Raw genomic sequence first — 25,568 nt, 5'->3', positions numbered from 1 at the left:
CTTAATCGAAGTGGCTCAAAATCAACGGCTGAAAAAAAATCTTACAAAATATGATGATATGACATTAAAATTTTAGATCAATATTGATTTGTTTTATATGGTATAAATAATTTTCTATCAAAATTGCATGTGATTTGGATATTTCTACACCGTTAAACTTGCAACCAGCTCACACGGCCATTAAATTATTGATTTTGAGCCCCTTCGATCACTAGGCAAATGATATCGAAAAAATCACAAAATTTATTTTCTAAGTACTTCAAATACTCTAGATCAACTCTAACGGAGCCGATCGTCGATTCGAAAGTCCGAACATTAAAAACAACTTGGAAGCAGGAAGGACTCCGTGCTTCCATAAGCATACCAGCCCACACTCTCTCTCTCTCTCTCTTTCTCTCTCTCTTCTCTCTCTCTCTCTCTTATATATTATATATATAGTCCAGCTATGGTGCTTGTAAAAGCACCAAGCACTGGTGCTTGTAAATTTTTACCGTTAGATCTACTCCTCAGATCATTTTCAACCATTAGATTATACTATTCAACCAACCATCACTCAACCCTAGGCGCGTCCACATCATCCTAACCGTATATCTCTTAATCCAATGGCTAAAAATCTACAAGCCACCAATAACTTGATACTTTAGAAGCATACGAGCTCAATTCTATATATATATATATATATATATATATATATATATATAGAGTCCAGCTACTATAATCTTATGAGTACGATCGCCCTCGTACTCATAAGTTGTTTTCGATGATAGAACTTCCGAATCGACGATCCATACCGTTAAACATTATCTAGAATATTTAAAACTTTTAGAAATTAAATTTTATAATTTGTCAATATCATTTACCTTACGATCAAAAGCTCACAAAATTGATAATTTTTAACGGTCAGTATGAGATATTTGCTAGTTTAACGGTGAAAAAGAATCGAAATAGATTAAATTTTTGATAGAAAATTTTATTCACTATCTAAATAAAGATCAATAACTCCGATCTTAAATTGAAGGATCCAATCATTTATTTTTAAGATATCATTCAATTTTAACCGTTCATTTTATATCCGCTCGATGGACTTTATAATGATTTTGAAAAATTATGAAATTTATTTTCTAGAAGTTTCAAATACTCTAAATCATATTTAACGGTGTGGATCGTTGATTTGAAAAGCCCAACATTGAAAACAACTTATGAGTACGAAGGGCTCTATACTCATAAGAGTATAGTAGCCCTTATATATATATATATATATATATAGGACACATCATGGTTCAATGTACATGACCAGAGACTAGTAGAAATGCACCAAAAGCACTAGGGAGAAAAGCACTAAAAGCATTAGGAAGAAAAGCACTAAAAGATTGTGCTTGATAAAAACCTGTCCTGATGAGTTATCATCTTATTATTAACTTACGCCATGTTGGTTTACACTATGGAAGCCACTAAAACTCTAGCCACCAATTTAACTATTTAGAGTATCCAAATAAATGATCTCCTAAAAGAGCTTTAATAGTTCTCTAGTACTATAAAAAAAAAAAGGGGGGGGAAAAGAAAGGAAACAGGCCTACTATATTGTCATATCACCTCTCTAGTAAAGCTTTTACCTCTCGCTCCAATATACATAACAACCACTACAATTGATCACCCCTAAATTCCTAAACCACAAAATTTGCTTCATGGGTCATTTTCAGAAACCAAGAAAACACTTAAAGAAACCACCACCTTGTAACAATCATGTTGAGTTTTCCTTTCGACGACACTTGTCGGCCATTCGATTGTACAGTTAGCAGTAAAGTGACCGCTCGTGGGGCGATCAACGGTGCCCCGGTGGCTAAAAAGTTTGTGCAAATAAACATGCATACGTAGATCTGCTATTTCTACCATTAGTTGTTGCTTGTGGAGGTGGTATGGCGGGCAATCAAAATTGGGTTAAACCCAAAAACCATTCAATGATAGGGACCTTCATTTCAGATGATGAGATGATCAAAGAGGAATTAGATGCACTTATCCTAGATGGAACCTAAAAGGACTGAGAGTTAGGTATGTCTGTTAATAGCAAAAAGCATGCCTAAGAAATCAAATAATATAAAATAAAATCGTAAAGTGTGATGTTAAGAGTCTAGAAAAGCATATATAGTAGTCTATTTAAAAGACAAAAATAAAGGAAAAATAAATAAAAAAAGAATCGTAATGATCGAAATGGCCTAATTTGCACTAACGAGAACGATTTTGGCATACGGTAGGATAAACAGCTATCACTCTCAAGCATTTTAAATTACTGATTACTTAAAGGTGTGCGGTAAAATACACAATATATGCATCTAAGCTAAATGCATGATGCGAAAAGAGTATAGGACTCAGCATCGGATTAACTTTGTTTCAAGCAATGTGACTCAAAAGGAGAGGTCTCTGTCCTTCAGACTATGCAAGCTTCCACGTAGCAGGAACGGCACAAGCTCGAGAGGTCATTCATGGATTGAAATTCATGTAGTTCATGAGGAATTATAAGAAAAAATGTTCCACATATCCTGAAAACAGAATTGAGACAGAGAAACAGAGAGAGAACAGTAATTACCACTCATCAGTGGCCCGAATGGGCTCTAGGGGTTGACCTTTCTTTTGTTAACTATTACTGTTCTGCCTGTTGAAATAATCATGTTGGGGCTCTGCCATAAAACCTTTGACAACACTTTTTTTATGAGTGCTTCTCTTCAGATGCCATACATTGTAGTAGAAATGGTAGAATGATAACAACTGTTCATTAAAGAGACCGATGAGTGGCGAGAGGAGCATAAGCCTGGAATAGTAGCCCAACATTCTTGTGACTCACAAAGGACAAATTCTATTTACCTTGAGATGCTAAACGCAACAAGCACCTTTAATTCCGATTTAGCCTCTAGAACAGCTTCTCTGCATTAGGGGAAGAAAAAAAAAAGGTGTCAATCGCTAGACGTGTGTCACTAAACATGCGCACATCTAGTGAGATCTGTTAAGGTAATTTTAGTTAGAAAGGGGGGATGAAAAAGGCTTTTCGATTGCAGATAATTTCAACCAAAAGCACTTATGCAGAAAATCTAACTAGATGTAAAAAAAATAAGCACTACAAATAGTGTCAACATCAGGATGGATAATGTTTTAGGCCGTGCGACGAACTGATGGTGATGTTAATTTTTCTTGGAAGTGGAAACGTGACAGAGAGCAGAAGACACGCGAGCGATAAGCCAATCACAGGTGGAAAGGAGAATTTGATCTCCTTCTCCACTTATACATGAATATAAAGTATTGAAAGAAATACAATGTTATAAAGATTTGAAGGCGACAACTGAGACCAGCATTTTTTCGATGAGGCTGAGCACATTCAAAACACTTTGCTTCCCACTTTCCTGCAGTGTGCTGGCCATTGGACCATAGATGAAGTGGCAGCACCTAACAAACACTCAGCTACTTTAGACTAGCTAAATATGGCCATTGAGCATTTGTTAGAGCCAACTAACCTGACATTTCGTTCGGATGATACGGAAAAAGAAAGGAGAGAAAGATAGATTATTGTGTTTAATTTGGAGAGCAAATAGAAAGAGAAGAGAAGGCACGAGAGGAGAGAAAATGTGAGAAAAAAGGGTCATCTAATAGTGCAATAAGTGGTTTCTTCTTGTTTTGTCACTTTCTTCGCTACCAAGGTTTACAAGGTAAATTGCATTAGAACTCTCCACACGAAAAGTTTAATCATGTACATTAATCATAATCAATGGCTCGTTTTTTGCCATGTGCTAGAATCCAATTCCCACCAGAAACATTAGGACAATTTGGCACTCTGGCACACAAATTAATAGCCCCACCACAAAAGATGATGTAACAGTGTGGGCACTATAAGGTCTAATAAGAACGAATTAGCTAGGTGGGACACCTTGTTAAAGGTAATAACATTCATGACATGTTTTGATTGTCGCAATACTTAAGTTTGAGAACACAACAAGTATATAGTTCAAGCTCACAAGATTCAATATGGTCTTGATCCTTGTCATAAGGACGCATGATTTTGGATTTGATAGATGAATCTTGCATTAATATGAGAGACAAGCATAAAAAAGCTTTATCCATAAATGTGGGGTGAATTGTGTAGAACATACCTCCCTACTCCTAATTTAAAGTTTGTTTAACTATTTATCCTTGTCCCAAACTGACTCTGCTTCTTCAGAAAAAGAAAAAAACCGAACTGCGAGAAAATTTAGCTTAATCTCAAAATAAGTTTGCAAATTAAACAATTTTCTTTTTCCTCTTTGCAGTACATGCTATTCACATGATACATCCGCATCTGAGTGTTGCGCTCCTGTGCCTTAGTCAACTTGGTCACCATAATAAAACCACACCTTTTGCATGGAAGGCGCCACACCTATATGTTTCTAATTTCAATGCCATGGTGACGGGGCCAGCAAGATATCTATTGAATTTTAACTAGATAGTGTTGTTTGACTTGGATTTTTTTGACCCATATTTCTTTCAAAGTTCTACTTTTTCTCCCCATATTAGCTGGCTAAGATATCATTCATAATGTCAAGTACTTTTCTCAGGCAAAGTTCTCACAAGCATTTCTGTTGAAGATGGATACACAATAAGGTGTGCAGTGTATTTTGATATATAGTTAAACAATTGAATAAGGCTGTATACCTGCTTGTAAAATAGTCAGAAAATAAAATTCTTTTTCCTTTCTGTTGTGCCTCCCTAAATATAGAAAATTTAATTAAAAGGAAAACAAATGAAACAATTATCACTAATGAATCAAACCAATTAGCTGTTGTAGAAAACAGGACTTGCCATTCCCATGAAGAGTACATCACGATGGACAACTAAAAAAAGAACAAGTGTGTTAATAAATATTTTCCATCTTTCCAGTAAAAATGAAAGAGGCTATAACAGTATAACATGTAAGCAGCATAACTTTCACTTAACACAATTTATCTTTGATGAGTTGTGATGGAGAATTAACAAGATAGTATGCATATAAATAATTTTTGTGTCCCTTCTTTCCAATAAAGTGAAAGAGGTTATAACAGTACAGCTTTCAAGCTGTAAAATAACAAAACTTAGATGACATGAGAAATGACTTGGGAGCTGTATTCCACATTATTAATACTGTGATACTACAGAGGAGATCATATTGGACTCCAGGGGGCATATCTATCCTAGAATTCTATCCCATCAATCATGTCTAGAATCTACTGACACTTCCTCTTTGGTTAATGAGAGGACTAGGGAATTCACAGACTTCGAAGGTTTATTTTGATCTTTATGATCACTTGGAAAGCTCATCATTCAGAAGCCCACCATCTGCCAAGGGCACTCAAAACTCCTATTTGGCCTTTTCTACTTTAATATTAGCCACTGCTGTATTTTTTATGTCCCAATCTGCTTTATGATGATATAACTAATGAAAGGTTTGTGATCGGTTCATGTGAAAATGCAATCATCAATAGTTTTAGAGTTGAAGACTCACAAATGTACAGAAAAATGAGGATACTTTTGATGGATGAATAATGAAATAATCGATTTAACACCTTTATATCCTATTGATTTGTGTTACAGAATAATGTTATCTTTACACAGTATTTAATACTAGAAGCACAAATTTTTTACTCAAAATTCTATGCTACAAGCTGCATATTATGAACTATGGCTTGTATCTAGAACTAAAAATTTTGTTTCAAGACTGGAACTTCTGGAAATGGCAACCCACTTGAGGTAACAGAAAAGGTGTATTAGGTTATAAACTTATAATCCACTTATGGTCTCTCTCTCTCTCTCTCTCTCTCTCTATATATATATATATATAAATGTAAATTCCAGATTAGAATATGACGCATAGGAAAATGATTTCCAAAATTCATCTCCCATAAGTGAAGAAACAAAGACACGCATTGCTCAAAATCGTACAAAATAGTATCAGGTCCTCCTTGAATAATTGGCAAGAAGGACAAGAAAGGTGGCAAAATAATTAAATAAAGCATAAAATTATGGACGGCACATCTACCGGAGGGGAATAGCATTTTGGAACCAATTCTTCACCAACTAGACCAATATCAGAGCTATAACTCTCTTTTCTAGCTGAATTCTTCTTTATATGCTTGAAAGGCTTAAACATACACCTAAATTTAAACAATCTTACCCCTACTTTTACTGCACACAAGTAGAAACCGGTTTATATATCCATTCCCTCTCTTGACTAGTAAGTTTGGGTTATTGTGTTCCTTTCAACTTGGCTATAATTGTGCAGCTAGCAAAATTCTCACTGTGTACTGAGATTAGCGAGAGCAGCATCCATTTGGCTTTTATTCGCTGAAATTCCTATGACAAAGCTTGCATGGTTGGAATAATTTCACTCATTGTCGTGATAGTTAGGCAAAGAGCCTTACACGACTAAGCATATTTGCTGCTTCAGCAGATTTGAAAAGCATTTTTAAACTAACAAAAGAGAGCCCATTTCGACGTCAGCGATTGAGACCTTTCATTATATGGATCCAACTAAGAAACCAATATAATCCTGAGAACAAGTACCTCATAAATTGATTTTTCTTTACTCCTCTTTTGATCTTTTTCTGGTCATGTTGGTGATGGTAACATCATGATCCTACGTACCACATCAGGTCTCACCCATCCACTACCTCCCCTGTAACTCTATAAAAGCATACCTTGCTCTCTCCATCTCCTACTATCTCTCCATCAATTCTTCTCATTATTTTCCTTGTTTTTAAGCTTCTTGGATTTCTCTAACCATCGGTTGGTAGAGCTGACGACTCTACCGCAACCAGAATGGTTAGTAAATTTTAGCAAAATAGACAGTAAGTTTTATCATGTAACATGTTTCCCTACATCTAAATCATCTCTCTGCGTTACAATTCTTATTACATAAGTAGAACATAAAAGATACTATAGTACTTGCTTACTATTCCTTCCTTTAGTATTAAATAAAAACCATGTTAGTACGATGGATATTTTGCTGATTCAACTGAGTTGATGAACTTGCAGACAAAGGAGAAGCAAGGAGAGACGGAAGAGACGAAGGTAGGAGTTGTCGTAATGGAGGTAGATGAGACGAGAGGTACAGAAGAAGAGTGTGATTACACTCTTGATGGCGCTGTGGACTTCAAAGGTCATCCTGCATTGAAGGGAAAATCTGGTGGATGGTTGGCTGGTACCCTAATACTTGGTAATCCTTACTCTTAATATATCTTACAAGTTATTAGTAATGGAAGGTGAATTTCTTTAGTTCTAATTGCTAATTATTTGCTTCCTTTTTTGAGAGTAATTGATGATAGGAATATTTTTAGTATTGCTTAGTACAAATGATTGGTACAAGAGGAGATGGCTGTAGAGCAATGATCTAGAAGGTCTTCATGTGGAAGTACTTGATCGAGGGAACCTCTTCAAAAGTAGATTGAATTGCTTCTAGTAATAAAATGTTTCCTATTCTTGATGATTTCAATGCTAAAGTTAATCATAGAATTACGATGAGCTGATGAATTTTAAATGAATGATCTTTGGCATGCCCTTACTCAATACGTGTAATATATCGTCTACCCTTACTCAATATGTTCTAATTCTACATGTATTTTGGATTTCAGTGAATCAAGGACTAGCAACTTTAGCATTCTTTGGTGTGAATGTTAACCTTGTGCTGTTTCTGACGAGGGTGCTGCAGCAAAACAATGAGGATGCAGCCAATAATGTTAGTAAATGGACAGGCACAGTGTACATGTTCTCCCTCGTTGGCGCCTTCCTCAGTGACTCCTACTGGGGAAGATACAAAACTTGCGCCATCTTCCAGGTCATATTTGTGCTTGTAAGTGAGCTATCACAATCATTTAGATGCCAGCTTACTTATTTTTAATCTAAAGTTAGTTTTTGTGAGTCGTACAAATGTTATTGGTAATTTTTATCGCTGCAACTCCTTTTCCTCTGAATAACAGGGACTGGTGCTACTATCATTGTCTTCGCAAATGGTCTTACTCAGGCCCACAGGATGCGGCAATGAGCACAGCACATGCAAACCCCACTCAAGCATTGAGATTGGGGTGTTCTACATATCCCTTTACATGATTGCCCTTGGCAATGGGGGTTATCAGCCTAATATCGCCACATTTGGGGCTGATCAATTTGATGAGGAGGACCCAAGAGAGGCCCGCTCAAAAGTGTCTTTCTTTAGCTACTTCTATTTAGCCCTCAACATAGGCTCCCTCTTCTCAAACACCTTCTTGAGCTACCTTGAGGATAAGGGCAGATGGGTTTTGGGATTTTGGGCCTCAGCAGCTTCTGCCTTCATTGCCCTGGCCCTCTTCCTTGGTGGGACTCCCAGGTATAGGCATTTCAAGCCAGGTGGGAATCCCCTCTCCAGAGTTTCCCAAGTGGCGGTCGCGGCATCGAGGAAATGGAAGATCAGCATGCCGCAAGGCGACGAGGATCTATACGAGGTGGACGGGAAGGATTTTGCAAAAGCCAATGCAAGCAGGAAAATTCTACACACGGAGGGCTTCAAGTAAGTCCCTACACACTTCACTCTTTAGGGCGTTTCCGTTAGTCACTTCAAATCCAGCACTAAAACGGACTTGTATGAAACTCTGCAAGTGGCCCCATTGCTCCATCATTGTCTTATAATGGAACTTTTTGCTACCTAGTAGAAGATAATTCCAAGCATAGAAAGAATATTCCATGATAGAGACTAGTCTCTGTTATTGGATCATCTACAATGGAATGGTAAAATGGTTTCCATTACTCCTGGGTGCATTGAATGGACATTTTAGATCCTCATGGCATGCTCCTATGGAAGTGTATGCCTCCTCATACGTCCCATCAAATGATACACACAAGAATCACATCGTATAAATTCTAACCACCATCTAATAATTACTGTCCAATTGCTCTCGTCCGTGGTTGGATAACCATTTTCATGTCTACCTTTTTAGTGGTGTATAACTAAAGAGGCTTCTAAGATGATAAGGGTTTGGATACAATTTAATTGGAGGATTTCTATTCGAGAAACAGATATAAACATCATTTTGTTGGAACTCTGCTCAAAGTACTATAACAATTGTATTCAGTTGGTGAATAGCAAGTATGGTTGCAAACAAGAATAGCACCAGGAAGAGTAAAATTCCACCTTTATCAGAAAAAAAAAAAGAAGAAAACCATCTTGAGGAATAGAACAGAGCAATGTCATTGTTCTAGCTGAGAATTCCAGAATTACAACTATCCTTGCCATCCCTTCCAACACAATAACCTAAAGTGAATTTTTATACTGCCTTTTTTTGATTAATTTGTGAGCCTTGCATTCAGTCAAATAAATTGCTTATGGGTTAAATGTAAATCATCATTAGTTTTATTAAATGTTAATTACTTCCCATAAATATTTTTGCTAGGTGTTTGGATCGAGCCGCATACATGGATCCCTCAGACGACTTCACCATGCACGGCCAATCCCTCGTCCGCAACCCTTGGAAACTCTGCACTGTAACACAAGTGGAAGAAGTGAAGTGCGTTCTCCGCCTTCTCCCGATATGGCTATGCACCATCCCCTACTCCGTTGTTTTCACGCAGATGGCCTCCCTCTTCGTCGTCCAGGGCGCCGCCATGCACCGCACTTTCAACGGTTTCGACCTTCCCCCTGCCAGCATGTCTGCCTTCGACATTCTCAGTGTTGCAGCCTTCATTTTCCTCTATCGCCGCCTGCTCCGCCCACTCATTGGTCGGATAACAAACAACCCACGGGGTCTCACTGAGCTCCAAAGGATGGGTGTTGGGCTAGTGATTGCCGTAGCAGCCATGATCTCAGCCGGCACGGTCGAGCACTTCCGACTCAAGCAGGCCCAAGCAGGCGGCGGCAGCAAGCTAAATATACTATGGCAGGTTTGAAGCAACCTACTTCATGAAATCTAAGTCTATAATGTCTTGCTATTTGCACAAGAACCATCAATTTCTTGCAAAACTTCGTCAGTTTGGTACTCAATCTTTCAATTTTAACAATTAGTCATCAACGGCGGCAGTTTGTTGCAATCTACTTTATTCAATATTTCCTGCCATTTCCAGACTAAAAGAATTCGAACAACTACCTTTGCCAATATCTATACATATTAAATGATGGTGTTCAAAATATTTTCTATCCTTCAACAGCTAGTTTCTCCAATATCTATACTCCTATTACATGATGGTGTTCACAATATTTTCTATCCTTTTTCTCAACGACAGGTGCCGCAATATGTTCTGATAGGCGCATCGGAGGTGTTCATGTACGTAGGGCAGCTGGAATTCTTCAACGGGCAGACGCCAGACGGGCTGAAGAGCTTCGGCAGTGCACTCTGCATGACATCCATGTCGCTTGGAAACTACTTCAGCGATGCCATCGTCTCTGCCATAATGCAGGCCACCACTGCAGGGGGCCGCCGCCCCGGCTGGATCCCTGCTGACCTTAACAGGGGCCACATGGATCGGTTCTACTTCCTACTGGCCACACTCACTGCTGTTGATTTTGTGGTGTATGTCGCCTGCGCAGGGTGGTACAAGTGCATGAAGATCGAGAGCAAGTGCGGGGACAACGAGGATGAGACCGTCTCAGATTGATGATGAGAGTTTTTCTCGTCGCCACTAAGAGGTGGATTAGAGTATTCTCACGTGATTAGGCACGTGCTACAGAATAAGGATTGAAAAATCATTTGTCCAGTAAGTAAAAGAAACCACAAACGACCAGTGGCAGTTTTCCTAGTCTCTCTCTCTCCCTGTACTTGGGCCAGGCTCTAAATTTATCAACAGGGCCAGAGCAAACCCTAGGACCAACCCGCTCTAAAGTTCATTGTACTGTACATTTTTTGCCACCTCCACTAGCTATAAATTGCTCTTTTATCAAAAGTATCTTCTCATACCAAAAGCTTCAGATCAATGACAGTCGCAAACCTCTCAAAACAAATTTTCAAAATGCTTTTACGAGATTTCCCTCTAATATCATACAATCATTGACTGCAACTAACAATAACACAAAAGTTTCTAGTAGTTAAAACTTAAAAGATCCATTTAATGGCTTAGCAACACGGAGGACCATGAATCAACACCTGCTAATTTCATACTTCTGCTAAATTTGAAAGCCATTAACTGTGCGATAATATCAAGTTTCAACATGCGGCGCTAAGATATTTCAATTTTCTTTTGAGAAACCAACCAATAATTCACACGTCTGTGAAGATATGCTTAATTCTTAAAGGAAGGAAATGTTACTTACCCTAATATTTTTTATCAATAAACTGAAATGATTCGCCCATTTAAACCATACACTTAAATGACCACCATAATTATCATCCACAAGTTTCTCCCAAATAATATACAGTTTAACTTAAGCACCACATGACGGCAAGGAAAGTCTCGAAGCAATAGACAGATAAAACATTTTATGATCAACTGTAAATCCAACACCAATCCTCTCGAAATCAGTTGCTAAACACTTGGTTAAAGCCAAGTTCGAACAACTAGAAACTTACAATTCAAAACATAGGGCTGATCCAGTGGTAGCACAACTTATCTTTTCCATTGCGATTTAGGCTCCTGCAACCTAAAATCACCTCTCTAGAAGGTCTTCTAAATGTGTAGATATTCTAGACAAGGGAAAGCAATGTAGCATGAGATCAGTGAGTTGCTACAGAACATACTAGCATGAGACACTTATAACATGAACTAAAATGTTAAAGCAGTTAGCAGGATACAATATTGTCTGGTAGGTTGAGGAAGCCAAATGAGAATTTAAACCTTCAGATGTATGCTTAACAGGGAAAAAAAAAAGAGAGCATATTACTTCTCATTCAAAACAATGTCAAAAATCAGCTTATAAAGAGCTTTATTATAGAGCTAATTAAAGACAATCATGTGAGGATACAATATCCAATAAATAGGAAATAAATAACAGCCCTAGCTAGCAAATTCCACACTAAATATATAAATCCAAATAACAAATAAACCATGAGCAAAAACTCATCAAAAAATTCACTACTTCACGTACACGTGTTAACCTTGGACTTTGCGGACTTGGATGTGATGGGTGGATTCCTGTCTCCAAATCGAGTGTACTCCACTCTGAACAAGAGTGACATAATCTCCCTTTTCTAGATATTTTACACTCTGTCTCATCATATATTTAAGTCAGAATTAGAAAATTATATTAACAGAAAAAACAGTGCAAGATGACGAAATGTGATAATTAGTTGACAAAAAAAACATATAGTGATATTACCATCAAACAGTTTATTGCTCTAGAGAAGGTCTCTTCTGCATCATTAGAGAATTCCATGTATATAGGCAGCACACCATGATAGAGTGCCAGCCTCTGCTTTACTCTTTGTCTGCAGGACAGATTTACTTTAGCTTTAGTTGCCGAATGCCATTCTTCTAACTTCTCATTACCGGTAGGTGCTATTTTATTTGTGCGAAGAATAAAAATATCATGAGTAAAACAAAAATTTGATGATAACATTTGCAGTATATAGAGAATGGTCAAGTGAAAGAAATTACTCATTTGTGAATGCAAATATTGTGGAATAAGGTCGGTAGTGGCTAAGAAGAACAGCCATGGAGCCAGTACGTGTGAAAACAATAATAGGTTTGCCAAGGGTGTTTGCCATTGTAGTTGCATGTGAAGCAAACATTTCACTCAAAACACTTTGGGAAAATTCTCCATCACTCAGAGCCTTCAGAAGACAACAACCCACAATAAGGACAGAAATATCTTAATAACTAAATTAACCTCCAAATATTAACTCGTATGAATGAACACCACTAGGATCATCAAAGACAAAAGTCACAAGTGAAAGCACAGAACAAGGTATGCTGAACATACCTGCACAGTATTAGCAAGAATTGGTTGAGTGATTTGGGATGCCGACGTTGATTCAGTTCTCAGCGCCACATTATGCATCACTTTAACAGCTTTCAATGGATACCTAGAAATGAATTAAATGATAATCTTACAATTAATTCATATCATGCTGGCAGCACACTTAATCAATCAAATTATAGCCTCTTAATTATTGCCACCATTTCAGGGAACAAAATATGGATATCACTCCAGTTGTCGCGAACCATCAGCATCCTTTGTTCTTAAATCTTTAAAGATGTTAAATGATTGATGATAATTTTCCATATGAAAAATGACCATGCCTAGTTGCATAAAAAAGGATGCGGATCACTCTTAATGGGCAAGAACAAATTAAACAAAAGCTACAGACAATCAAGAAAATATTATATTCTCAAGCAACAAATAGATCCACTGTTTTCGTCCTTAATGAACAGAGAGCAAGCATTGACAGTTCAAATGAACGAACAGGAAAACTTACTTTCCATGAGCAGTTTCACCCGATAGCATTATAGCATCAGCGCCTTCTCGAACTGCAATAGCTATATCTGACACTTCAGCTCTGGTTGGAGTTGGATGGTTTATCATGCTCTCTAACATGTTTGTTGCTACAATAACTGGTTTTTCCGAGCTCCTACACCTTCTAATGATATCCTCCTATTAAGTTAATAAAGAGGATACTCATTTCAGCATAAAAATCAAATAAAAAAGCTAGGCCCTGATTTCTCCCTCCAATAAAGATGAGTAATAGAAGATTTTCCATGGTTGTTATTTCTTTCAAAAAAAATTGCCATCTTATTTTGTTTACAGAGAAAGAAAAGATCAACTTTGTCTAATCCAAACAACCATCTGATTAATGGGACTTGCAACCAGACATGAAGGTCCGATATGCATTTTACTAAGCACATAAAAATAATTGAATCAAGTTATTCACCTGTAGCAAAGGAACTTCTTCTATTGGAAGCTCAGCACCAAGATCCCCACGAGCTACCATTGCCTACAAACATCTTAAGCAGGCCAATATTTAGATTATATAGAGGACATGCAACAGACCACAAGTTATATTCCTGCAGATTCATCACCAAAACATAGATATCTTACCGATGCTCCATGTCTAACCAAAACAGAAATTGACTAAATAAAATAAAATAGCAAATAACCCAGATTCCTCAAGCCCTTTCAGACCATTCCTGTGCAGTATGATTAACAAAATAATCATCCTAGTTTATTCAGTCAGTCACACTATGATGAATCAAAATATGTTCTTTGCTCCAACTGTTGGCCAAGTTAACATGTATGCCAATGAAGGCTCAACTAAAAACAGGTTTGCATTTGACTTCTTAGTCAGAAATGTTAGCAAGCCTTGGCAAAACTACTTGCCTTCAAGAACATTTGTTAGCAAATGAACATTAAGTCATTAAGACTCATATTTGCTCACAACAAATTATGTCTGAGTAAAGATCAATTACCTATATGACATCAATAATCAACTAATAGAAGTACTCTGATCTTCACTTCCTATATTGTATTCCATTATGAACATAAAGAAAGAAGAGCGAAGAAATAACCCAATAATACTTGGGTCGAAAAAGGCTCTGCAGGATAATCCAGGCACATAGATATTCTTCTTTAGTTGTATACTTTTACTGAAAAATAATTTTCAAACAAAACTCACAGAGGGTGACAGCATGCCACATATAAGTATATAAACGGAGGAAAATAAAGGAGCTATAGACTATAGTTTCATGCCGTATAAGGTAAATTATAATGCTAAAAGTAATATAATAGTCATGGCGATCTAAAGAATATTTTAGTAAGAGCTTGAATCTTAAAAGGAAACTAAAACATGACAAACAAAAACTTCTAATCAATTCTAAATAAAAGATCATGCATGGATATTGCATTTTGAAATTATCCTTCTTCTAAGAACAAAAGCATAGAAGTGCATGAGAGTAACAAAAAAATGTATTACCCCATCAGAAGCAGAAATTATCGACTGTAGATTTTGTATTGAATCAGCACTCTCAATTTTCGCGACTACATGAATATCTGCATGGCAACCTGGCAGACAAAAGGAGAGAATAAATATTCGTGATAATTTCTAAATTGAAACATTAAATTACAACCTTCATTCTACAAACAAAGCCCAAATATTACCTTTGAGATAGTCTTTCAATTCATGTATCACTTTGGCATCTTTAACAAATGAAACAGCATAAAAGTCAACTTTGTTGTCGACACCAAATTTGATATCTTCCCAGTCTTTTTCTGTAAAAACATCAAAGAATAATCAGAAAATTCTTATACAATTCAAAATACTGTTAAAAAGAATAGATTGAAAACTGAGAGTCCAGGACATATTAGCACAGCACTTTTTTTTTAAAATTGAAACATTGAAAGGTCGGGATATATAAGCATTGTATGTTTTCAATTCAGGAAAAAGACAAACCTGTTATAGACGGCAAGTTAGCACTTTTGCCACGCACATTCAGATGCCGTCTTGATTTTAGTTCTCCACCATCCACTACTTCGCACGTGACTGTATCAGCTGTTTTAGACTTCACAGCTAGTGACATCATACCACCTATAACAATAACCAAAAATACATCAAGTACGATGACCTGAAAGAAAGTGAACACGCTCCGCTAGATCTATTTAGAAAAAACCATAACAATTGGTACATTTATCTTAAAAATTTGAGGGTGAAATTAGATTCATTGCTTATTAAGGAGAAAAAGATAAAATATGTTTCATTTTGCTTGTGACTGTTACAACGCACACCACACAAATAAAAAAAGCACCTTAAAGAAAGTGAGACAAAAACCATCTTCAGTAAACAAAAATTAATAAGTTTCTTAGAGCATTCTTTCTTAAAGAATCTTTACCTCGTATATGTAATTATGCCATCCTTTTCTAGTCGATTCTCAGTAATATATAGTAAGAATAGTACATCATGTATGAATGAAAAGCCATTTGATAAATTTCAGCACTCACCATCAATCAAGAGTATGTCACCAACTTCAACATCATTTACAAAGTCATCATAATTTACTCCAACAGTATTTTCAGAGGTTACTCCTCTTTTGATCGTGAAATTGAACTCTTGACCCTCCTTGAGCAAGATAGGTTGAGGCACATCCCCACTTCTTACCTCAGGACCCTAAATGGCAAAAGTTAGAAAGGAAGAGTCTATATGCAGAAGCAATACTTCCCAAATCCCAGTAGTTGTATATTACGTAAAACAGATTGTATAGACTTAATATCTGAAAGTTAGAGAATTATCATTTCATAAGGAGCTATATATAGCATAATATGCAGGCAAAAAAATCACAAGTTTGAGAGAAAGTACAAGAAAATATTTGAGAGATGCTTCCAATTAGCAAAATACCTTTGTGTCCAGCATTATGGCGATAACATTGCCATTTGATTGGGCATTGTATTCTTTGACCAAATCAATAACCTTCTGGTGTGATTTGTGATCCCCATGAGACATATTAAGACGTGCAACATTCATACCAGCTTCTGCTAACTTCCATATCATTTCACGTGTATTTGTGGAAGGACCAATGGTGCAGACTATCTTTGTTTTCCGACGAGGATTTAAAGCTAGTTCACATGACTCAAGCCCAGGAGCGGGGTTAACCTTTTCCTGAGCAATAATAATCATGCATCCAGAAAACTTGGTGAGCAACATGAGCAAATAATACTAACTAAAATAAAATAAAAGAAGTGCATATTGATAACAACTAACTGGCTCCTATATTTCATGCATCTAATGTTCCAATAATAAAAGAATATTGAACGTAATTCTTATAATACTCATGTGGTAGAGAAACTGTTTCTCTGCTTTCAATGTTGCAAATTCATAAAAAAGAAATGATTTTGGCATCATAGTGTTGCAATCTGGACCCAAGAAATCCCTCTAAAAACTCATTTGATTGATAAAAAAAATCCAGCACTTCCATATAAAGCTACTCACCCAAGCACTTATATACAATTATGTCCACTACGAATTCCCTTCTGCCTCTGGGCTTCTACGAGAAGGCCTGATCGTGACAAAACTTTATCCTCTACTAACAAAGATTCCAACAGCATTCCCTTTAGATTTTAAAATTAGGGTCTCTTGCACCATTTGCCGCAATCTAAACTGATGAAAATTCCCCTAAATACTCGTTTCATTGATCAAGAGACAAAACATTCCCATACAAAGGTCCTCTTTCAACAAATTTACAATCAACAACCTAAAACAAAAAAAAAAAAAATAAAGAAATAACTGGAGATTCAAATAGAAGCCAATCACAAGGCACGATCGATAAACTCACCGGACTCACGGGGCCATTGGACGTGCCGAGACTCGTCATCGTCTTCCCTTCCGTCTCCGAGCTCTTAACAGATCTAACGGCGAGACCCCTGTAATCCGATGGCGGCGGCGGCCCCGCCGCGGCACGCCTCACCGCCGCAGCTTCCAAGAACGCGTGGCTCAGCCGCCGCGAGAAGGCGAGCCCGCCCCATCCTGCGCCCGTCGACGAGGGCCGGATCCGCGTGACCCCTCCGATCTCCATCGCACTTGCCATTAGAGGAAGAGGAGAGAGAAAGCAAGTCAGTGAGGGGAGAGGAGAGGAAAGGGGTTTAAGGGTAGGTTTTAGCGGAGACCCTGTGGTGGAGAACGCGTCGAAAGAGAGAAGGTCGTAAAGAGAGAGAGAGAGAGAGAGAGAGAGAGAGAGAGAGAGGTGAGATCGGAGAGCTCCGGGGTATTCGGAGCAGGGCTCTGACCGGCGAAGGAGGCGGAGGGTTTTGTTTTTGTTTTGTTATCTTCTGAAATTTTGGCCGTTGTCAGTTTCCACTAAAAAAAAAAAAAATCTTCGAGGAATATACCAGAAAATTCTAAATTTGGAATTCGCAATTGGACGGCCGGCAATTGTTAGCCTTATTACAATTCCGGGTAGGATTTGTGGGTACCATTTGTAATGCGACAAATATCACGGTGCTAGTTTCTTCTCCTCTAAACTGTTTATTATTTTTTTATTGTTATATATATATATATAATATAATGTAGTGACTAGATCTTTGCATTGGACTGGGCCCAGTTTTGTGCGTGATTAATTTTGATTATACGAGGCCTATTTCAATTCAAAACAAAAAAAAGGTTTTTCAAGTCCAAGTCTAGTTCGAATAACTTGGACAAGGCCCTGTCAAGCATTGAGCCATGCTCTCGAAAGAAAGCCCGTCATTCGAACACTTTTGGGCTTCATACTTTTAGGCCAATATTGACTCAAAACCGGGTTCGCTCGAGCCAATCCGGTCCGATCCCAGCTCAGTTGCAGCTCTGATAATTTCGTCCATTAGAGGAAAATTAAAAAAATAAAAATATATATATAAAAAAAGATTAAAAAAAAAATCCCAAACGGCCGTCTAGTTGCTTCCTTCCTCGCTGCGCCGACGATCCTCCTCAGATCGCCGCCATGTTGAGAGTCACGGCCGCGAGGCGACTCTCTCCCTTCCTCCTCTACTCGCGCCTACCGAACCCGAACCCTAACCCTAACCCTAACCTCTCTTCCTCCTCTCCCCTCCTTCCTCCTCCTCCTTCGACCCCTTTCCCCTTTTCCTACCTCGGCGACTCCTTACTCGGCCAAAACCCAGCTCTTCTCCCCGCTTCGTGTCTCCGATGCGCGTCCTATCACCGGAGCATCGAGCTCGATCGGCCGGCCGTGGGCGGCGGAGAAGCCCCCGCCGCCGGTTTCGCCGCCGCATCTACGGCCGAGGCGGCGGCGGTGCTCGGATCTCTTGAATCGGCGCCATCTTCGATCTCTCAGAAGGTCAAGGACGCCTCCGACGCCCTTCGACACTACGGACGCTGCTACTGGGAGCTCTCTAAAGCGCGACTCAGGTTTGATACTCTAAATCTTCGTAATAGCATTTTCACATATCGTCCTCCTTTTGCTCCTCTGCGTATATCTTATTTCTTGGTCAATTATACGTCTCCTACTTCGAAGCAAAGAAGAATGTTAGAAACTTAGAACTGTTTGATATAGAAAGGTGTTAAGCGGTCTATTTGCATCAATTTTGTTTGATTCATTATTGAAATCACCTTAAGGCTTGGTGCTGTTACTCTCCCTCAGTCTAATGGCCGCTTCGTGCACATCTGAGATGCTGATACTTGTTTTCTTTTCTTTATCTAGTTTGGTTGTTTATGTATAACAAAAGCATGATTTATTGTCCAGAGCCTAAGAAACGCTATCCTTTTTTTCTTGCAAGCTTACCGCCAGTATGATCGATCATGCTTGTTTACTTTTGCCAACAAGGTTACAAGAATCGAGCTGCCTGCTCTATGCGGAGCACCATCTTCTGCAAACCTTTTTCATTTAGCAATGAATAAGTTTTATTTGTTTTATTGAACTATAGCTGGTTAGATCTGAATTTTTGTATTCTATCCAGCATGCTCGTTGTTGCAACTTCTGGAGCAGGCTATGTTCTTGGGAGTGGCAACATAGTAGATGTTGCTGGACTCTGCTGTACATGTGCTGGCACAATGATGGTTGCGGCATCTGCAAATACTCTAAACCAGGTATGATAAGAGAGTGATGAGTTGCTCTCCTTGATGACCTACTATAGCTATGTTATATCTGATCTATCATGTATTGTTTTATTTCTTATGATCTCTTGAAGCTCAATTATCGTGTCTGCACCTTGCTAGAGTTTCCAAAACTCTTCTGCTTTAAGCATTTCTTTTTGCCTTTTATTTTCATTAATTTTATCCATTTCCTAACTCTTTGTTCGTTACTTGTCTTACATGTAAGGTGTTTGAGGTAGAGAATGACTTTAAAATGAAAAGAACGAGGCTGAGGCCGCTACCTTCGGGGCGCATTTCTGTGCCTCATGCAGCCTTATGGGCTTCTAGTATTGGAATTGCAGGGACAACTTTATTGGCTTGGAAGGTCTAAAAGCTTCTCTTTTGCTAGATAACTTATGCTTCCGTATTCACATCCATTTATTTATTCGGAACTTAATAGTTGCAAAATTTATTTGACAAGGATGCTGCAGGCTAATACTCTAGCAGCAGGTCTTGCTGCTTGTAATCTTGTCCTCTATGCATTCGTGTATACTCCACTAAAGCAGATACACCCTGTAAATACATGGGTTGGAGCTATTGTTGGTGCCATTCCTCCACTTCTTGGGTAGCTTTCTCCTCATTTTAGCTATTGCACCTTTTATTTCAGTTACATTGTGCCTGCAATCCTCTTTCACTGTGAAATATTATTGTGAAATATTGTGGCAATAGCATGGAGAGTATGCTGGTAGATTTTTATTGCAGGGTTTAGTGGTACCATTTTATTTTAACTGCTAATAGCATTTTAATATAACTGGGCTCGTAAAAAGACGACATTTATCACATGCATTAAAGGTAAATGCTTCTGTATTCTATTTCTAAATATTGGTATATCTGGCAGTGATGTAATTTAAGGACTACATTGTTCTTGTGATTTGCTATATCTTGATTATATTTTTGACAAGATACTTCTAAATTCCGCATTCAAGCATCATGTGAACACTTGCTTTGCTTGGAAAAATGTATGCAGACCCTTATACTTTCCTTTTTTATGGTTATCCTCTAGATGGGCGGCAGCTTCAGCTGAGGTGTCAGCCAATGCAATGATTCTCCCTGCTGCTTTATATTATTGGCAGATACCCCATTTTATGGCCCTTGCCTACCTTTGTCGTAACGATTATGTTGCTGGAGGGTATTTTACTTTCTTTGCTGCTCAAAAAATAGAAAAGTTGCACCGCATGACATTGCCCTGTTGTAATAAACTTTGTTTACTTTATTTAGGTTTCGGATGTTCTCTTTTGCCGATGCTTCTGGTAAGAGAACGGCATTGGTATCCTTCCGTAATTGCCTCTACCTGCTTCCACTGGGGTTTCTGGCATATGATTGTAAGTCATAACACCTTGTATAGCTCTTCTTTTTCCTTTGAACCCTTTGCAGATAGGTTGTGGCTGAAGCTTACATAGTTACTGTTTCTATTTTATCAGACCTGTTGTACATTTTGCCATGATAGCACTTGTTTAAGGCATTCCTGAAGCTTTGCTGGAGTAGCATCTCTTTGAATTATGGTTACATAGATGTTTTCCTTTAGCAGTGAACTGTTGGTTTTTGTGTTCTGATTTGACGTTGCATGATTATTGGTTTTGATTATGATTCACTTTCATTTCTGGAATCAAATTATTTTGCATATAGTCCACTCTTTCCCTTTCATGTAAGGGTCTTCAGAATGCACCGTGGAATAGCAAAGGCTGTGAAAAATCAGAACCATGTTTGACGATATTTGTGGCTATATCTCTTTTCAGTTTCTATGAATTTGAGTAAATACTTCTCTTTTCATTTCTATTATGAAGATAGCCAGCTGATTCAAAACATCATCCATCCATGCAGGGGGTCTCACTTCCGAGTGGTTCGCCCTTGAATCATCACTCCTCACATTATGTATAAGCATTGCAGCTCTCTTATTTGTCCGCGAGAGAACCGCCAAGAATGCTAGGAGGATGTTCCATGCTAGCCTCTTGTATCTTCCCGTTTTTATGTCCGGACTGCTACTGCATCGCCTACCCAACTTACAACACGAAGACACAATCACTGAACAAGCTAGAATAGATGAGGTTCTCAATGAAGGTGAATTACTCCATGAAGATGAGCACGCCAGAAGCAGTAATTCCAGAAATCGGATATCTCGTGCTCAATCTCGACCACCTGTTGCCTATGCATCAGTTGCCCCTTTTCCTTTCTTGCCCGCTCCCTTATATATTCCCCATGATTTGTGAGTTGCTCGATTGCTATGTAAATTCCTTTTTGCACTTTAAAGGTTCTTCTTTTCAAGATAAAGAAGAACGGCTTGTTGTAGAGGCCGGTTTAATAATTTTAATGAGGTGAGATCCATGCCTTCTTGTAAACAGAAAGAGTTTCTTGCTCGCTCCAAGTATTACATATTGCGCGAAATGAACATGGATGAGAACTCTATTAGGGGCGTTTGCTTGTAACCCCAACCTGTGGTCCACTTACATTTTGATGATTTGTTTAAACCTGATTTTTGTGCTTGAGCTATTACTAATGTGTATGTCATATTCGATATGTGAACGTCTTTCTTGTCATTTTATTTGATGCATCGCAACATGACTCAGGGATTTTCTAATCGATTCCCAGTAATTTCATTGGCGATGTAACAACACTTTCTGTGTTTTGAAACCGAGCAGCAGCGGTTGCAGCCACAATCTTGGCTCAAGGTGTGTCGTGATGGCTTTTGACAGGTGAGGTGAGGGCTATAGGGATGGAGAGCAGGAGAAACCATGATTGTCGCTGCTTCATGCTTAATGCGACGAGGGTGGCTGCAGAGCTGCTGATGCTATTTACGGATGGGTTCCGAGTAATCGGTGGATTAAGGATTAATGTAACAGGCTAGTTCTTTCCGAATCTCTGAAAACTTATTAATGTCATTAGAAAACTATGTACTCTTATAACAATTGCAATAGCCAGCAAGGGATTTCAATGTGGAGCTTCGACTGGACTGAGCAATGCGCAATGCGTGGTAATCTTTCGATCGAAGCCGCTGCCGAAGGGTATGCGAGTGAACACCTTTTTGACGCACTCCTCCCCCATCGTCCTCACACCTTTACAGCACTCCGGGCTAAGTATCTTTCTCGTCTCGAAGAAAAACTCGAAGATGGGAGTACACACACCCCGCTGTCCGTCGTAGGGGAGACCGACATCCACTACCGAGATTGATAGGTATCCGTGGCCGGGCGTAGTGCCGGTTGATCTGCCTCGCCTCCACAACCGCCACGGTATCGCCAACAGCATCGTGTCGGATTGCGCGAAACATGCTGCCATGTAACAGATGGGGCCATGCTAAGCTTTTTGATGTGTTCATAGTCAATATTTTGCTAGCTTAAGAAGGGCCTCTTGACGGTATAGAGCTACGAATTTGTGGAGTTGGATCTATCATTTTGATCCTAACAAGTGATAATTTGATACGGGTAATATAACTGATCACGAGTTATTTGTCTGAATATCTAAAACTCATAATTAAAGCTATTAGAAACGCTTGGCAAATAAGAGTTCAAAGCAGCATTATGTTTTCATAAAAGAAGAAATTATCCATAGACCCTTCATCACCAAAGTTTAAATCTTAGGATTGATAAATTCTTTCAATTTGAGCCAAAAAAAGTAAATTTTTTTTTTTTTTGAGAAAATAAGAAAATTAGTGTGGCTCACAGATGAGTGATGAGTGAAAGGTTTGTATAAAATGAACGGGTAGCATTGCTTTTCTTATACGATTTGAGATCCAAGCCCAGTCCAAACTGTATGGGCTACTTCGGGCGTAATCTACGGACAAAAGTAAACATCCTGGGCTTCACCGTCACGATTTATGCTCGGCCCAGGAAATCAAGTCGCCCGTCGCAGTTGAGAGAAAGAGCGGAGAGAGAGATGGCGACGAGCGGAGGCGGAGGCGGAGTCGGCGGTGGCGGTGGTGGGGGTTTTCGGGAAGGGAGTGCGAAAGCGGCGGTGGCGGATCAGATGATGCAGGCGATACAATCCACCTCCAATCTTCTACATCTCATGCAAGAATCCTCCCCTGCACAGGTTTAGGCATTGTCGCCCTACTTCCTCCCATTCCCATTTATTTGTCACTGCATTTCTTATTGCACGTTTTAAACCTCATGGCCATTTCGAATTAACATAGCTGGGGATCACGTGTTCGATTTTTGTTCATTCGATTGATCATATCTCATTCATATATTCTGTTTTATCTTCTGGAATCTGTAGGATTTGAGTATAATAGAACTGTAACTAAGGAATGAGAGGGCTTTGAGTTGCCCTCCAGATGACTGAGAAAATGCCTCAGAGAAAGTACTTTTATATCAAGTTCATATTTGGGGAATCGAACCGTCCAAAAAAGAGATGAACATTGAACACATCTATGCTAAATTCTTGGCATTTCAGTTTTTGGCAATTTTTTGGGATCACGTAGAAGGTCGATTATAGTTGTTATGCCAAAACAATGTATTCATCCTCCATCATCACAGATTATATTACGAAATGTTTCGCTTATATTTTTTTTCTCGATCAATTACTAAGTTCATCCAGATATACTTGTACAGCACTCGGAGAAGATACATACATGCACTATTATTGAGATGTACCTTATCTCTTTAGTGTTCTTCGGCATGCCGTCGATTGAAAACGATAATTAAATTGTATTAATCTGTCAAAGAAAATTCAGATTCGTCGGTTAAGTGTGACTCGCGTGGAAGAATTATTATTTGCGCCAATAAAGCAATCATTTTGTGAATTCTGTGTTGATGCCGTTAGATGTCTAAAAATCTTTTCTTTGTTTTACTCACAGGCTCACTTGATAAAACTGCCTAAGAATCTCTTGGCCAAAGCATCTGTCACCAAGAATACTGGGCAAGTATGTTACTGTTCAACTATGCCTATAATATATATTTTGCTAGAATTCTACTTTAAGCCCTAAATTTCTCGTCATTATGTCATTATGGTACTTCGGCTGTTAGGTGTTAGAGCATCTACCTCGGATCATTTCCTCCTTGGATGCCTATACAGAAAGCAGTTTACAAAGGTGGGCTTTCTCATCTCGATTTTCTTTTATGTAACAAACCATTGCTATAGAATCAGATATAATTAAGCTCGCAAAGTGGACTATATGCTTTAATTATTATGGCCATTACAGCTAATATGAAGATGTTTTATTTAGCACTTTGATCTGGTAACTCTTTTTTATTTCCCCTTTTGGACAACTCAGTGCTTCGCATCTGAAGACGGTAACCCAGATTTTATCAAACATGGAAAGTTCGCAGCTTAGGTCTCTTTTTCCAGCTAATCGGCGGCAAGAGGATCAAAAGGAGTATTAGCCAAAGGATGAACTAAGTATGCTTCTTGTTTCTTTTGTCTTGTGGCTTGCAATTGTTAATTGGGACCAACCTAAATCTGACCCTAATTTCCCTCTTTTTCTGTGTCTTTAGGTAAGTAATTGTATATATTGCTCTTATTGAAGAAAGCAGTGCTTTTGGTACAACCCTCTCTGTTCAAGATTGCAACTTGTTTTTGATACTAATATTGGAGGGGTGTTTATAAGTTTTCACCGCCAATTTTACGGTGACGTTGAATGTTTATATATATTGTGGGGATATACTGATACATTATAGGAAAAGTTGTATTACCTGATAAGAGTATATTATTTATTTCCTGCGCTTTTCCTCTTCGCACCCATGTATTTCCTGATAAAAGTGTGTTATTTATTTCCTACTCCTTTCCTCTTCAGACCCATGCTGAAGTATTCGGGATAATTTTGCAAAAACATCTTCATGTTTTTTGTTTTTGTTTCTATTGTTGATTAATCTTGACTTTGATTTTATTTAGCCCACTTTAAATATTGAAACAGGCTTGAATTGATTTTGATTCGAGCCCGCAGAGATGGCTTGACCAAGCTTAATTCTACTTTTCTACTAGGCTTGAATTAATGAATCTACAATTTTTACATAACATAATATGCGATTACATGCATATATACAATGTGTCTGTAACTATTCAGTATATAAACATATAAATGCCTGGACACTGCCTAAGCTTGTTGATTTGGTCCAACACCAATTGAAATTTGTCTTCGAGAAG

General features: G+C 38.3%; 4 protein-coding genes across 8 annotated transcripts; 3 read left to right on the top strand and 1 right to left on the bottom strand.

Annotated features, from left to right (window-relative positions):
- On the bottom strand, positions 2,710-17,725 carry LOC109707372 (pyruvate kinase isozyme G, chloroplastic). Of its 4 annotated transcripts, XR_002215478.1 has the most exons (14): positions 17,209-17,720; positions 16,275-16,535; positions 15,881-16,046; positions 15,336-15,470; positions 15,044-15,154; positions 14,859-14,947; positions 13,821-13,883; positions 13,368-13,543; positions 12,872-12,974; positions 12,547-12,722; positions 12,269-12,377; positions 12,038-12,156; positions 2,860-2,919; positions 2,710-2,763 (listed from the first exon to the last, which is right to left on the bottom strand). XR_002215478.1 is itself a non-coding variant. In XM_020228606.1 (13 exons), the coding sequence occupies exons 1-12, from the start codon at positions 17,458-17,460 to the stop codon at positions 12,043-12,045; spliced, it is 1,755 nt and encodes a 584-aa protein (XP_020084195.1). In that variant the 5' UTR covers positions 17,461-17,720; the 3' UTR covers positions 11,337-11,636; positions 12,038-12,042. The 4 variants fall into 4 exon arrangements, 3 of the variants coding, with proteins under 3 accessions (XP_020084195.1, XP_020084194.1, XP_020084196.1); XM_020228606.1 differs by lacking the exons at positions 2,710-2,763; positions 2,860-2,919 and adding an exon at positions 11,337-11,636; XM_020228605.1 differs by lacking the exons at positions 2,710-2,763; positions 2,860-2,919 and having other exon boundaries at positions 11,834-12,156.
- On the top strand, positions 6,636-10,910 carry LOC109707371 (protein NRT1/ PTR FAMILY 7.3). Of its 2 annotated transcripts, none has more exons than XM_020228604.1 (6): positions 6,636-6,842; positions 7,030-7,210; positions 7,626-7,843; positions 7,971-8,536; positions 9,417-9,903; positions 10,243-10,910. In XM_020228604.1, the coding sequence occupies exons 2-6, from the start codon at positions 7,081-7,083 to the stop codon at positions 10,612-10,614; spliced, it is 1,773 nt and encodes a 590-aa protein (XP_020084193.1). In that variant the 5' UTR covers positions 6,636-6,842; positions 7,030-7,080; the 3' UTR covers positions 10,615-10,910. The 2 variants fall into 2 exon arrangements, with proteins under 2 accessions (XP_020084193.1, XP_020084192.1); XM_020228603.1 differs by having other exon boundaries at positions 6,639-6,816.
- LOC109708184 (protoheme IX farnesyltransferase, mitochondrial) lies at positions 18,273-21,990 on the top strand. Its single transcript, XM_020229819.1, has 7 exons — positions 18,273-18,773; positions 19,322-19,451; positions 19,684-19,821; positions 19,928-20,061; positions 20,500-20,625; positions 20,715-20,818; positions 21,318-21,990. Exons 1-7 carry the CDS (start codon positions 18,349-18,351, stop codon positions 21,701-21,703), a joined length of 1,443 nt encoding a protein of 480 aa, XP_020085408.1. The 5' UTR covers positions 18,273-18,348; the 3' UTR covers positions 21,704-21,990.
- Positions 23,211-25,275, top strand: LOC109707439 (tobamovirus multiplication protein 2B). The gene is made up of 5 exons (XM_020228688.1): positions 23,211-23,519; positions 24,283-24,348; positions 24,452-24,516; positions 24,700-24,824; positions 24,920-25,275. Exons 1-4 carry the CDS (start codon positions 23,241-23,243, stop codon positions 24,806-24,808), a joined length of 519 nt encoding a protein of 172 aa, XP_020084277.1. The 5' UTR covers positions 23,211-23,240; the 3' UTR covers positions 24,809-24,824; positions 24,920-25,275.

Source organism: Ananas comosus, linkage group 3 (assembly GCF_001540865.1).
Source record: "Ananas comosus cultivar F153 linkage group 3, ASM154086v1, whole genome shotgun sequence".
NCBI classification, from domain to species: domain Eukaryota; kingdom Viridiplantae; phylum Streptophyta; class Magnoliopsida; order Poales; family Bromeliaceae; genus Ananas; species Ananas comosus.
Note: the sequence above shows the minus strand (reverse complement) of the source record. Positions and strands in the feature narration are given on the sequence as shown.

What these genes read in the sequence shown, in the direction of transcription:
- LOC109707371 (XM_020228603.1), top strand. An exon ending in GGCTGGTACCCTAATACTTG is followed by an intron (nt 7,211 to 7,625) that starts GTAATCCTTACT and finishes TTTGGATTTCAG; the next exon opens with TGAATCAAGGACTAGCAACT. An exon ending in TCCAGGTCATATTTGTGCTT is followed by an intron (nt 7,844 to 7,970) that starts GTAAGTGAGCTA and finishes TCTGAATAACAG; the next exon opens with GGACTGGTGCTACTATCATT.
- LOC109707372 (XM_020228606.1), bottom strand. Translation starts at nt 17,460, where the DNA reads ATGGCAAGTGCGATGGAGATCGGAGGGGTCACGCGGATCCGGCCCTCG. An exon ending in CCATAATGCTGGACACAAAG is followed by an intron (nt 16,047 to 16,274) that starts GTATTTTGCTAA and finishes TTTGCCATTTAG; the next exon opens with GGTCCTGAGGTAAGAAGTGG. An exon ending in TGACATACTCTTGATTGATG is followed by an intron (nt 15,471 to 15,880) that starts GTGAGTGCTGAA and finishes TTATTGTTATAG; the next exon opens with GTGGTATGATGTCACTAGCT.
- LOC109708184 (XM_020229819.1), top strand. Translation starts at nt 18,349, where the DNA reads ATGTTGAGAGTCACGGCCGCGAGGCGACTCTCTCCCTTCCTCCTCTAC. An exon ending in CTCTCTAAAGCGCGACTCAG is followed by an intron (nt 18,774 to 19,321) that starts GTTTGATACTCT and finishes TATTCTATCCAG; the next exon opens with CATGCTCGTTGTTGCAACTT. An exon ending in GGGGTTTCTGGCATATGATT is followed by an intron (nt 20,819 to 21,317) that starts GTAAGTCATAAC and finishes CCATCCATGCAG; the next exon opens with GGGGTCTCACTTCCGAGTGG.
- LOC109707439 (XM_020228688.1), top strand. Translation starts at nt 23,241, where the DNA reads ATGGGCTACTTCGGGCGTAATCTACGGACAAAAGTAAACATCCTGGGC. An exon ending in TCACCAAGAATACTGGGCAA is followed by an intron (nt 24,349 to 24,451) that starts GTATGTTACTGT and finishes TTCGGCTGTTAG; the next exon opens with GTGTTAGAGCATCTACCTCG. An exon ending in ACAGAAAGCAGTTTACAAAG is followed by an intron (nt 24,517 to 24,699) that starts GTGGGCTTTCTC and finishes TGGACAACTCAG; the next exon opens with TGCTTCGCATCTGAAGACGG.